The sequence below is a fragment of the Cuculus canorus genome, chromosome 37 (genome assembly GCF_017976375.1).
Source record: "Cuculus canorus isolate bCucCan1 chromosome 37, bCucCan1.pri, whole genome shotgun sequence".
In the NCBI taxonomy this organism is placed as follows: domain Eukaryota; kingdom Metazoa; phylum Chordata; class Aves; order Cuculiformes; family Cuculidae; genus Cuculus; species Cuculus canorus.
The window spans coordinates 398-13,185 of NC_071437.1; the positions used below are offsets into that span (position 1 = coordinate 398).

The following is a 12,788-nucleotide window of genomic DNA, read 5'->3' on the forward strand; positions in this document are numbered from 1 at the left end:
GACGGGGACAGGGGGACAGGGGGACAGGGGGACACGGGACGGGGGGACAGGGGGACAGGGGGACAGGGGGACACGGCGGGGACATGGGGACACGGGACGGGGGACAGGGGACAGGGGGACAGGGGGACACGGGACAGGGGGAGAGGGACAGGGACACAGGGATGGGGACATGGGGACACGACGGGGACATGGGGACACGGGACAGGGGGACAGGGGGACAGGGGGACAGGGGGACACGGGCAGGGACAGGGGGACATGGGGACATGGGGACAGGGGGACACAGGACAGGGGGACAGGGATGGGGACAGGGGAACACGGGACGGGGGACAGGGGGACAGGGATGGGGACAGGGGGACAAGGACATGGGGACACGGGCAGGGACAGGGGGACAGGGACATGGGGACAGGGATGGGGACAGGGGGACATGGGCAGGGACAGGGGGCAGGGATGGGGACATGGGGACAAGGACATGGGGACACAGGCAGGGACAGGGGGACAGGGACAGGGGGACAGGGATGGGGACAGGGACAGGGAGACAGGGATGGGGACAGGGACAGGGACATGGGGACAGGGATGGGGACAGGGACAGGGGGACAGGGACATGGGGACAGGGACAAGATGACAGGGACATGACGACAAGCATGGGGACAATGACACGGAGACAGGAATGTGGGGAGAGGGACATGGGGACAGGGAGATGACAGGGACATGGGGACATGGGGGACAGGGACATGGGGACAGGGACATGGGGACGTAGGGACAGGGACAAGGACACAGGGATGGAGACAGGGACATAGGGACAGGGACATGGGGATGGGGGACAGGGACATGGGGACAGGGACATGGGGACAGGGACAGGGGGACATGGGGACAGGGACAAGGACACAGGGATGGAGACAGGGACATGGGGACAGGGGGACAGGGATGGGGACAGTGGGACAGGGACATGGGGACATGGGCACAGGGACATGGGCACAGGGACATGGGGACAGGGGATGAGGGACAAGGGCAGGGGACATGAGGACGAGGGGCAGGGACATGGGGACAGGGGGACAGTAGGACAGGGATGGGGGACAGGGACATGGGGACAGGGACACGGGGACAGGGGGACCCCAACCCCTCCCATGGGCCAGCACCCGCAAAACGTGGGGTGGCTGCCGGTGTCCCCATGTCCCCAATGTCCCCAATGTCCCCACCTCAGGACGCAGGTGAGGCACACGATGCCCTCCGGCTGAGTGCTGTCCCCACATCCCCCATGTCCCCATCTGTCCCCATGTCCCCCCATGTCCCCATGTCCCCCCACGTCCCCCCATGTCCCCATCTGTCCCCATGTCCCCCACGTCCCCCATATCCCTATGTCCCCCCATGTCTCCCATGTCCCCATGTCCCCCCCTGTCCCCCATGTCCCCATGTCCCCCCATGTCCCCCATGTCCCCCCATGTCCCCCAATGTCCCCAATGTCCCCACCTCAGGACGCAGGTGAGGCACACGATGCCCTCCGGCTGAGTGCTGTCCCTGTGTCCCCCATATCCCCATCTGTCCCCCGTGTCCCCCATGTCCTCCCATGTCCCCCATGTCCCCCCATGTCCCTATGTCCCCCCATGTCCCCCCATGTCCCCCATGTCCCCCATGTCCCCCCATGTCCCCCACGTCCCCCCTGTCCCCATGTCCTCTGTCCCCACCTCAGGACGCAGGTGAGGCACACGATGCCCTCCGGCTGAGTGCTGTCCCCGTGTCCCCATCTGTCCCCATGTCCCCCTGTCCCCATGTCCCCCCATGTCCCCCATGTCCCCCATGTCCCCATGTCCCCCCTGTCCCCCATGTCCCCCATGTCCCCCCTGTCCCCCATGTCCCCCATGTCCCCATGTCCCCCCATCCCCCCATGTCCCCCCATCCCCCCATGTCCCCCATGTCCCCATCTGTCCCCATGTCCCTATGTCCCCTGATGTCCCCCCATGTCTCCAATGTCCCCACATCCCCCCCTGTCCCCCCCTGTCCCCCATGTCCCCAATGTCCCCACCTCAGGACGCAGGTGAGGCACACGATGCCCTCTGGCTGAGTGCTGTCCCCACGTCCCCCATGTCCCCATCTGTCCCCATGTCCCCATCTGTCCCCCATGTCCCCATGTCCCCCATCTCCCCCATGTCCCCCTGTCCCCACGTCCCCCATGTCCCCCATGTCCCCATGTCCCCCATGTCCCCCTGTCCCCATGTGTCCCCCATCTCCCCCACGTCCCCCATGTCCCCCATGTCCCCATGTCCCCCATGTCCCCCTGTCCACCTGTCCCCATGTGTCCCCCATCTCCCCCATGTCCCCCCATGTCCCCCTGTCCCCCTGTCCCCACATCCCCCATGTCCCCCCATGTCCCCCATGTCCCCCTGTCCCCATGTGTCCCCACGTCCCCCATGTCCCCCTCTGTCCCCAATGTCCCCAATGTCCCCACCTCAGGACGCAGGTGAGGCACACGATGCCCTCCGGCTGAGTGCTCTCCCTGTGTCCCCCATGTCCCCATCTGTCCCCATGTCCCCCCATGTCCCCCATGTCCCCCCGTCCCCCATGTCCCCCTGTCCCCACGTCCCCCATGTCCCCATGTCCCCCATGTCCCCATCTGTCCCCATCTCCCCCATGTCCCCATATCCCCCATGTCCCCATGTCCCCCACATCCCCCCACATCCCCCCACGTCCCCCCAATGTCCCCAATGTCCCCGATGTCCCCACCTGAGGACGCAGGTGAGGCAGACGATGCCCTCGGGTTGGGCGCTTCGGCTGTTGGCGATCACGGTCGCCTGGGTCTGCGCCCACAAAAAGCCGCCGCGCTTTGCCAGGAACCGGTACTGGTTTGTCACCGCCTGTCCCTTGCTCAGCACTGGGGACACCCCAACAGCATCACCGGGGGACAGGGGATATTGGGGTGCCCGGGGGGGGGCGATATTGGGGTGCCCAGGGGTGCCTCAAGGGGCTATTGAGGTGCCCCATAGGTATATTGGGGTGCCTAGGTGTGCCCCAAGGGGATATCGGGGGGCTCAGAGGGGATATTGGGGTTCCTGGGGGGGGATACTGGGGCGCCTGTGGGGATATGGGGGTGCTCAGGCATGTAAGGGCAGTAAGTCGAGGGGGATATTGGGGTGCCAGAGGAGATATTGGGGTTCCTGCGGTGCCCTCGAGGGGATATTGGGGTGCCTAAGGGGGATATTAGTGTGCCCAAGGGTGCTCTAAGGGGATACTGGGGTGCCCAGAGGGGATATCGGGGTTCCTAGGGGTGCTCCAGGGGGATATTGGGGTGCCCATATGGGATATTGGGGTGCCCGGAGGGGATATCGGGGTTCCTGGGGTACTCCAGGGGGATACTGGGGTGCCCATATGGGATATTGGGGTGCCCAGAGGGGATATCGGGGTTCCTAGGGGTGCTCCAGGGGGATATTGGGGTGCCCATATGGGATATTGGGGTGTCTGGAGGGGATATGAGGGTTCCTAGGGGTGCTCCAGGGGGATATTGGGGTGCCCATATGGGATATTGGGGTGCCCGGAGGGGATATCGGGGTTCCTAGGGGAGCGCCAGGGGGATATTGGGGTGCCCATATGGGATATTGGGGTGCCCGGAGGGGATATCGGGGTTCCTAGGGGTGCTCCAGGGGTATATTGGGGTGCCCATATGGGATATTGGGGTGCCTGGAGGGGATATCGGGGTTCCTAGGGGTGCTCCAGGGGGATATTGGGGTGCCCATATGGGATATTGGGGTGCCCGGAGGGATATCGGGGTTCCTAGGGGTGCTCCAGGGGGATACTGGGGTGCTCCAGGAGGATATTGGGGTGCCTAGGGGTGTCGAGGGGGAGATACTAGGGTGCCCAGAAGGGATATTGTGGGGCCCGGAGGGGACATTGAGGTGCTCAGGGGTGTCACGGGAGGAAACTGAGGTGCCCCAGGAGATATTGGGGTACCCAGAGGGGATATGAGGGTTCCTAGGGGTGCTCCAGGGGGATATTGGGGTGCCCATATGGGATATTGGGGTGCCTGGAGGGGATACCGGGGTTCCTAGGGGTGCTCCAGGGGGATATTGGGGTGCCCATATGGGATATTGGGGTGCCTGGAGGGGATATCGGGGTTCCTAGGGGGTGCTCCAGGGGATATTGGGGTGCCCATATGGGATATTGGGGTGCCTGGAGGGGATATCGGGGTTCCTAGGGGAGCGCCAGGGGGATATTGGGGTGCCTGGGGGCGATACTGGGGTGCTCAGGGGTGCCCTGGGAGGGATACTGGGGCACCCAGGGAGATATTGGGGTTCCCAGGGGGATATTGGGGTGCCTAAGGGGGATATTGGGGTTCCTAGGTGTGCCCCAAGGGGATATTGGGGTGCCCAGGGGGGGATATTTGGGTTCATAGGGGTGCCCCAAGGGGATATTGGGGTGCCTAAGGGGGATATTGGGGTTCCTAGGGGTGCCCCAAGGGGATATTGGGGTGCCCAGGGGGATATTGGGGTGCCCAGGGGGGGATATTGGGGTTCCTAGGGGTTCCCAGGGGGATATTGGGGTGCCCAGGGGGGGATATTGGGGTTCCTAGGTGTGCCCCAGGGGGATATTGGGGTGCCCCAGGGGGGATATTGGGGTTCCTAGGTGTGCCCCAAGGGGACATTGGGGTGCCCAGGGGGGATGTTGAGGCTCCTGGGTGGATGTTGGGGTACAGGTTTTTTTGGGGTGCAGGGGTTTAGGGTGAAGGAGGTTTTGGGGTGCAGGTGGTTTTGGGGTGCAGGATTTTGAGGTGCAGGTTTTGGGGTGCAGATTTTGGGGTGCACGGTGTTTAGGGTGTTGGGGTTTGAGGTTCAGGTTTTGGGGTGCAGGGTTTAGGGGTGCAGGTTTCGGGTTGCAGGTTTGGGGTTCAGGTTTCAGGGTGCAGGTTTTGGGGTGCAGGGTTTCAGGGTTTGGGTTTTGGGGTTCACGTTTTGGGGTTTCAGGTTTCGGGGTGCAGGTTTTGGGGTTCAGGTTTTGGGGTGCAGGTTTGGGGTTCAGGTTTCGGGGTGCAGGTTTGGGGTTCAGGTTTTGGGGTTCAGGATCTGGGGGTTCAGGTTTCAGGGTGCAAATCTCAGGGTTCAGGTTTCGGGGTGCAGGTTTTGGGGTGCAGGTTTGGGGTTCAGGTTTCGGGGTGCAGGTTTCCGGGTGCAGGTTTGGGGTTCAGGGTCTGCGGGTTCAGGTTTCAGGGTGCAAATCTCAGGGTTCAGGTTTCGGGGTGCAGGTTTTGGGGTGCAGGTTTGGGGTTCAGGTTTCAGGGTTCAGGTTTTGGGGTGCAGGTTTCGGGGTTCAGGTTTTGGGGTACACTCACGCGTGTGGATGCTCCTGCTGAGGGTGTCGGAGTCGAGCGCGTGGACGTACTCATAGAGGGAGCAGCCGAGCAGCTCCTCGGGGGCGTACCCCAAAACCTCCCCAATCCTGAGCACCCCAACATCAGTCAGGGCTCTGCGCACCCCAAAACTGCTCCTCGGGGCTTGGGGTTCAGGTTTAGGGGTTCAAGTTTGGGGGTTAAGAATGCTTTGGGGGTGAGTTTTGGGGGTTCGGGGCAGTTTTGGGGGTTGTTTTGGGGGTTCAGAGGGGTTTGGGGGGGTTTGGCAGTGGTTTTTGGGGGTGTAGCAGTACTTTTGGGGGTTCAGGGCAGTTTCAGGGTTTTTTGGGGGGCTTCAGGGTGGGTTTTGGGGGTTCAGGTTGGAGGTTCAGAGTGGGGTTTTTGGGGTGTAAGGGGTGGTTTGGGGCTTTGGGGAATGGTTTTGGGGGGCTTCGGGGATGGTTTTCAGGGGAGGTTTTGGGGGTGGTTTGGGGTTGGGTTTTTTTGGGGTTCAGGGTGGTTTGGGGTTGTTTTTGGGGGGTTTAGGGTTGGTTTTTGGGGGTTCAGGGTGGTCTGGGGGTTGATGTTTTGGGGTTCAGGGTGGTCTGGGGTTGTTTTTTGGGGTTCAGGGTGGTTTGGGGTTGTTTTTGGGGGGTTTAGGGTTGGTTTTTGGGGGTTCAGAGCGGTCTGGGGGTTGATGTTTTGGGGTTCAGGGTGGTTTGGGATCGGGTTTTGGGGGTTCTGAGTGATTTGGGGTCGGGTTTTGGGGGTTCAGGGTGGTCTGGGGGTTGATGTTTTGGGGTTCAGAGTGGTTTGGGGTTGGTTTTTGGGGGTTCAGAGCGGTCTGGGGGTTGATGTTTTGGGGTTCAGGGTGGTTCGTGGTTGTTTTTTGTTGGTTCCGAGTGGTTTGGGGTTGGTTTTTTTTGGGGTGCAGTTTTGGGGTTCACCTCTCGTCGCAGTAGGTGAAGCGCATGTCCATGGCGTGGCGGGTCAGGACAATGCCGGAGGAGTTTTGGGGTTCAGGGTGGTTTGGGGGTTGATGTTTTGGGGTTCAGAGCGGTCTGGGGGTTGATGTTTTGGGGTTCAGAGTGGTCTGGGGTTGTTTTTGGGGGGTTTAGGGTTGGTTTTTGGGGGTTCAGAGCGGTCTGGGGGTTGATGTTTTGGGGTTCAGGGTGGCTTGGGGTTGTTTTTGGGGGGTTTAGGGTTTGTTTTTGGGGGTTCAGAGCGGTCTGGGGGTTGATGTTTTGGGGTTCAGGTTGGTTTGGGGTTGGTTTTTGGGGGTTCAGGGTGGTTTAGGGTTGGTTTTTGGTGGCTTAGGGTGGTTTGGGGTTGGTTTTTCGGGGTTCAGAGCGGTCTGGGGGTTGATGTTTTGGGGTTCAGGGTGGCTTGGGGTTGTTTTTGGGGGGTTCCGAGTGGTTTGGGGTCAGGTTTTGGGGGTTCAGGGTGGTCTGGGGGTTGTTTTTTGGGGTTCAGGGTGGTTTGGGGTTGGTTTTTGGGGGTTCAGGGTGGTTTAGGGTTGGTTTTTGGGGGTTCAGAGCGGTCTGGGGGTTCATGTTTTGGGGTTCAGGGTGGTTTGTGGTTGGTTTTTGTTGGTTCTGAGTGGTTCGTGGTTGTTTTTTGTTGGTTCCGAGCGGTTTGGGGTTGGTTTTTTTTTGGGGTGCAGTTTTGGGGTTCACCTCTCGTCGCAGTAGGTGAAGCGCATGTCCATGGCGTGGCGGGTCAGGACGGTGCCGGAGGAGTTTTGGGGTTCAGGGTGGTTTGGGGGTTGATGTTTTGGGGTTCCGAGTGGTTTGGGGTCGGGTTTTGGGGGTTCATGGTGGTCTGGGGGTTGATGTTTTGGGGTTCAGGGTGGTCTGGGGTTGTTTTTTGGGGTTCAGGGTGGTTTGGGGTTGTTTTTGGGGGGTTTAGGGTTGGTTTTTGTGGGTTCAGAGTGGTCTGGGGGTTGATGTTTTGGGGTTCAGAGTGGTTTGGGGTTGGTTTTTGGGGGTTCAGGGTGGTCTGGGGGTTCATGTTTTGGGGTTCCGAGTGGTTTGGGGTTGGTTTTTGGGGGTTCAGGGTGGTTTAGGGTTGGTTTTTGGCGGCTTAGGGTGGTTTGGGGTTGGTTTTTGAGGGTTCAGAGTGGTCTGGGGGTTGATGTTTTGGGGTTCAGGGTGGTTTGGGGTTGGTTTTTGGAGGTTCAGGGTGGTCTGGGGGTTCATGTTTTGGGGTTCCGAGTGGTTTGGGGTTGGTTTTTGGGGGTTCAGGGTGGTTTGGGGTTGTTTTTGGGGGGTTTAGGGTTGGTTTTTGGGGGTTCAGGGTGGTCTGGGGGTTGATGTTTTGGGGTTCAGGGTGGTCTGGGGTTGTTTTTTGGGGTTCAGGGTGGTTTGGGGTTGTTTTTGGGGGGTTTAGGGTTGGTTTTTGGGGGTTCAGAGCGGTCTGGGGGTTGATGTTTTGGGGTTCAGGGTGGTTTGGGATCGGGTTTTGGGGGTTCTGAGTGGTTTGGGGTCAGGTTTTGGGGGTTCAGGGTTGTCTGGGGGTTCATGTTTTGAGGTTCAGGGTGGTTTGGGGTTGGTTTTGGGGGTTCAGGGTGGTCTGGGGGTTGATGTTTTGGGGTTCAGAGTGGTTTAGGGTTGGTTTTTGTTGGTTTTTGGGGGTTCCGAGTGGTTCGTGGTTGTTTTTTGGGGGTTCCGAGTGGTTTGGGGTCAGGTTTTGGGGGTTCAGGGTGGTCTGGGGGTTCATGTTTTGGGGTTCAGAGTGGCTTGGGGTTATTTTTTGGGGGTTCAGAGCCGTCTGGGGGTTGATGTTTTGGGGTTCAGAGTGGTTTGGGGTTGATTTTTGGTGGTTTAGGGTTGTCTGGGGGTTCATGTTTTGGGGTTCAGGGTGGTTTGGGGTTGGTTTTTGAGGGTTCAGAGTGGTCTGGGGGTTGATGTTTTGGGGTTCAGAGTGGTTTGGGGTCGGGTTTTGGGGGTTCAGGGTGGTCTGGGGGTTGATGTTTTGGGGTTCAGGGTGGTTTGGAGTTGTTTTTTGGGGGTTCCGAGTGGTTTGGGGTTGTTTTTGGGGGGTTTAGGGTTGGGTTTTGGGGGTTCAGAGTGGTCTGGGTGTTGATGTTTTGGGGTTCAGGGTGGTTTGGGGTTGGTTTTTGGGGGTTCAGGGTGGTTTAGGGTTGGTTTTTGGGGGTTCAGAGCCGTCTGGGGGTTGATGTTTTGGGGTTCAGAGTGGTTCGTGGTTATTTTTTGTTGGTTCCGAGCGGTTCGGGGTTGTTTTTTTTTGGGGTGCGGTTTTGGGGTTCACCTCTCGTCGCAGTAGGTGAAGCGCATGTCCATGGCGTGGCGGGTCAGGACGGTGCCGGAGCCCAGCGGGTGCTCCAGAGCCGCCGGGTGGGCGATGGCTTCGCAGATGAGGACGAGGCAGCGCAGTGGGGGGGTCCCCCCCCCCCCGGGCCCCGCGTACGAACGCATACGCCCCACGCAGTGCAGCACCTGCAGGGGGGACCCCCCCCCCAAAACTCCCATGGGTGCCCCCAACTCAACCCCAACTCCCCCAGTTTTTATGGACACCCCCCTTAACCCCCTCAGAGCCCCCAAACACCCCCCATGTCCCCATGTCCCCCCATGTCCCCATGTCCCCCATGTCCCCCTATATCCTCCCATGTCCCCCATGTCCCTATGTCCCCATGTCCCCCCATGTCCCCATGTCCCCCCATGTCCCCCTATATCCTCCCATGTCCCCCATGTCCCCCATGTCCCCATGTCCCCCATGTCCCTATGTCCCCTATATCCCCCAATGTCCCCTCATGTCCCCCCATGTCCCCCATATCCCCCATATCCCCATGTCCCCCATGTCCCCCCATGTCCCCCCATGTCCCCCATATCCTCCCATGTCCCCCATATCCCCATGTCCCCCATGTCCCCATATCCCCCATATCCCCATGTCCCCCATGTCCCCCTATATCCTCCCATGTCCCCCCATATCCCCATGTCCCCATGTCCCCCATGTCCCCCCATGTCCCCCCATGTCCCCCATGTCCCCATGTCCCCCCATGTCCCCCATGTCCCCTATGTCCCCCCATATCCTCCCATGTCCCCCCATATCCCCATGTCCCCCATGTCCCCCATGTCCCCCTATATCCTCCCATGTCCCCCCATATCCCCATGTCCCCATGTCCCCCATGTCCCTATGTCCCCTATATCCCCCAATGTCCCCCCATGTCCCCCCATGTCCCCATGTCCCCCTATATCCTCCCATGTCCCCCCATGTCCCTATGTCCCCCATGTCCCCCCATATCCTCCCATGTCCCTATGTCCCATGTCCCCCTATATCCTCCCATGTCCCCCATGTCCCCATGTCCCCCATGTCCCCCTATATCCTCCCATGTCCCCCCATGTCCCCCCATGTCCCCCTATATCCCCCCATGTCTCCCCATGTCCCTGTGTCCCCATGTCCCCCATATCCCCCTATATCCCCCCATGTCCCCCCATATCCCCATGTCCCCCATGTCCCTATGTGCCCTATATCCTCACTATGTCCCCCCATGTCCCCCCATGTCCCTATGTCCCCATGTCCCCCTATATCCCCCCCATGTCCCCCATGTCCCCATGTCCCTATGTCCCCCATGTCCCCTATATCCCCCCATGTCCCCCTATATCCTCCCATGTCCCCATGTCCCCCCATGTCCCCATGTCCCCCTATATCCTCCCATGTCCCCATGTCCCCATGTCCCCCCATGTCCCCCTATATCCTGCCATATCCCCACATCCCCCCACATCCCTCCACGTCCCCCCATGTCCCCCCCATGTCCCCATCTCCCCACGTCCCCCCGATGTCCTCGGCTGTCCCCCACCTTCCACGAGGCCGCCTTGAGGTTGAGGCACCGTCCCCTCCCGCTCAGAGTGCTCTTCATGCGGAGGGCGAAGCTGCGCCCCGAGCGCTCCCCCCGCCGCCGCGCCGTCCCTTGGGGGGCACAGGGGGACAAATCGGGGGGGGCTGAGGGTCTTGGGGGGTCATTTGGGGGTCCCAGGGGGGATTTGGGGGGGGGCTGAGATGTTTGGAGGGGTCCCAGGGGTGTTTAGGGGGGATTTGGGGGGGGCTGAGGATATTGAGGAGGGATTTTGGGGGTCCTAGGAGGGTTTGGGGGTACACTTGGGGGGGGGCTGAGGGTCTTGGGGGGTCATTTGGGGGTCCCAGGGGGGATTTGGGGTGGGCTGAGGTGTTTGGGGGGTTCCCAGAGGTGTTTAGGGGGGATTTGAGGGGGGCTGAGGATATTGAGGAGGGATTTTGGGGGTCCTAGGAGGGTTTGGGGGTACACTTGGGGGGGCTGAGGGTCTTGGGGGGCCATTTGGGGGTCCCAGGGGGGATTTGGGGGGGGGGGCTGTGGTGTTTGGAGGGGTCCCAGGGGTGTTTAGGGGGGATTTGGGGGGGGCTGAGGATATTGAGGAGGGATTTTGGGGGTCCGAGGAGGGTTTGGGGGTACACTTGGGGGGGGCTGAGGGTCTTGGGGGGCCATTTGGGGGTCCCAGGGGGGATTTGGGGTGGGCTGAGGTGTTTGGGGGGGTCCCAGAGGTGTTTAGGGGGGATTTGAGGGGGGCTGAGGATATTGAGGAGGGATTTTGGGGGTCCTAGGAGGGTTTGGGGGTACACTTGGGGAGGGGGTTGTGGGTCTTAGGGGGTCATTTGGGGGTCCCAGGGGGGATTTGGGGGTGGGCTGAGCTGTTTTGGGGGGTCCCAGGGGTGTTTAGGGGGGATTTGGGGGGGGCTGAGGATATTGAGGAGGGATTTTGGGGGTCCTAGGAGGGTTTGGGGGTACACTTGGGGGGGGCTGAGGGTCTTGGGGGGTCATTTGGGGGTCCCAGGGGGGATTTGGGGGGGGGGCTGAGGTGTTTGGGGGGTTCCCAGAGGTGTTTAGGGGGGATTTGGGGGGGCTGAGAATCTTGGGGGGGCATTTGGGGGTCTCAGGGGTGTTTAGGGGGGATTTGAGGGGGGCTGAGGATATTGAGGAGGGATTTTGGGGGTCCTAGGAGGGTTTGGGGGTACACTTGGGGAGGGGGTTGTGGGTCTTAGGGGGTCATTTGGGGGTCCCAGGGGGGATTTGGGGGGGGGCTGAGGTGTTTGGGGGGTTCCCAGGGGTGTTTAGGGGGGATTTGGGGGGGGCTGTGAATCTTGGGGGGGCATTTGGGGGTCTCGGGGGTGTTTGAGGGGGGATTTGGGGGGGCTGAGAATCATGGGGGGGCATTTGGGGGGTCCCAGGGGTGTTTGAGGGGGGGATTTGGGGGGGCTGAGAATCTTGGGGGGTCCCGGGGGTGTTTGAGGGGGGGATTTGGGGGGGCTGAGAATCTTGGGGGGGCATTTGGGGGTCTCGGGGGTGTTTGAGGGGGGATTTGGGGGGGGCTGAGAATCTTGGGGGGTCCCGGGGGTGTTTGAGGGGGGGATTTGGGGGGGCTGAGAATCTTGGGGGGTCCCAGGGGTGTTTGAGGGGGGGATTTGGGGGGGCTGAGAGTCTTGGGGGGGCATTTGGGGGTATTTGAGGGGGGGATTTGGAGGGGCTGAGAGTCTTGGGGGGTCCCAGGGGTGTTTGAGGGGGGGATTTGGGGGGGCTGAGGATATTGAGGGGGCATTTGGGGGTCTCAGGGGTGTTTGAGGGGGGGATTTGGGGGGGCTGAGAGTCTTGGGGGGCATTCGGGGGTCTCAGGGGTGTTTGAGGGGGGATTTTGGGGGGGCTGAGAATCTTGGGGGGTCCCGGGGGTGTTTGAGGGGGGGGATTTGGGGGGGCTGAGAATCTTGGGGGGGCATTTGGGGGGTCTCAGGGGTGTTTGAGGGGGGGATTTGGGGGGGCTGAGAATCTTAGGGGGCATTTGGGGGGTCCCGGGGGGGTTTGAAGGGGGGATTTTGGGGGGGCTGAGAGTCTTGGGGGGTCCCGGGGGTGTTTGAGTGGGGGATTTGGGGGGGCTGAGAGTCTTGGGGGGGCATTTGGGGGGTCCCGGGGGTGTTTGAGGGGGGGATTTGGGGGGGCTGAGAATCTTGGGGGGGCATTTGGGGGTCTCGGGGATGGTTGAGGAGGGGATTTGGGGGGGCTGAGAGTCTTGGGGGGGCATTTGGGGGTGTTTGAGGGGGGGATTTTGGGGGGGCTGTGAATCTTGGGGGGTCCCGGGGGTGTTTGAGGGGGGAATTTGGGGGGGCTGAGAATCTTGGGGGGTCTCGGGGGTGTTTGAGGGGGGGCTGAGAATCTTGGGGGGGCATTTGGGGGGTCCCAGGGGTGTTTGAGGGGGGGATTTGGGGGGCCTGAGAGTCTTGGGGGGTCTCGGGGGTGTTTGAGGGGGGATTTGGGGGGGCTGTGAATCTTGGGGGGGCATTTGGGGGGTCCCGGGGTTGTTTGAGGGGGGCTGAGAGTCTTGGGGGGGCATTTGGGGGGTGCCAGGGGTGTTTGAGGGGGGGATTTGGGGGGGCTGTGAATATTGGGGGGGCATTAGGGGGGTCCCGGGGGTGTTTGAGGGGGGGATTTGGG

The 12,788-nt window shown here is 61.3% G+C and overlaps 1 protein-coding gene across 1 annotated transcript in view; it reads right to left on the minus strand.

Moving 5' to 3' along the window:
- Nucleotides 1-2,718: 2,718 nt before the first annotated feature.
- The window catches only part of LOC128850044 (hypoxia-inducible factor 3-alpha-like), a gene marked incomplete at its 3' end in the record, with an annotated part of 18,986 nt that continues 8,916 nt past the window's right edge, over nucleotides 2,719-12,788 (minus strand). The window contains exons 3-6 of the mRNA XM_054052939.1: nucleotides 10,131-10,273; nucleotides 8,582-8,769; nucleotides 5,315-5,421; nucleotides 2,719-2,866 (exon numbers count right to left, since the gene is read on the minus strand). Coding sequence (XP_053908914.1) covers nucleotides 2,719-2,866; nucleotides 5,315-5,421; nucleotides 8,582-8,769; nucleotides 10,131-10,273 — 586 coding nt within the window. The remainder of the gene's footprint in view (nucleotides 2,867-5,314; nucleotides 5,422-8,581; nucleotides 8,770-10,130; nucleotides 10,274-12,788) is intronic.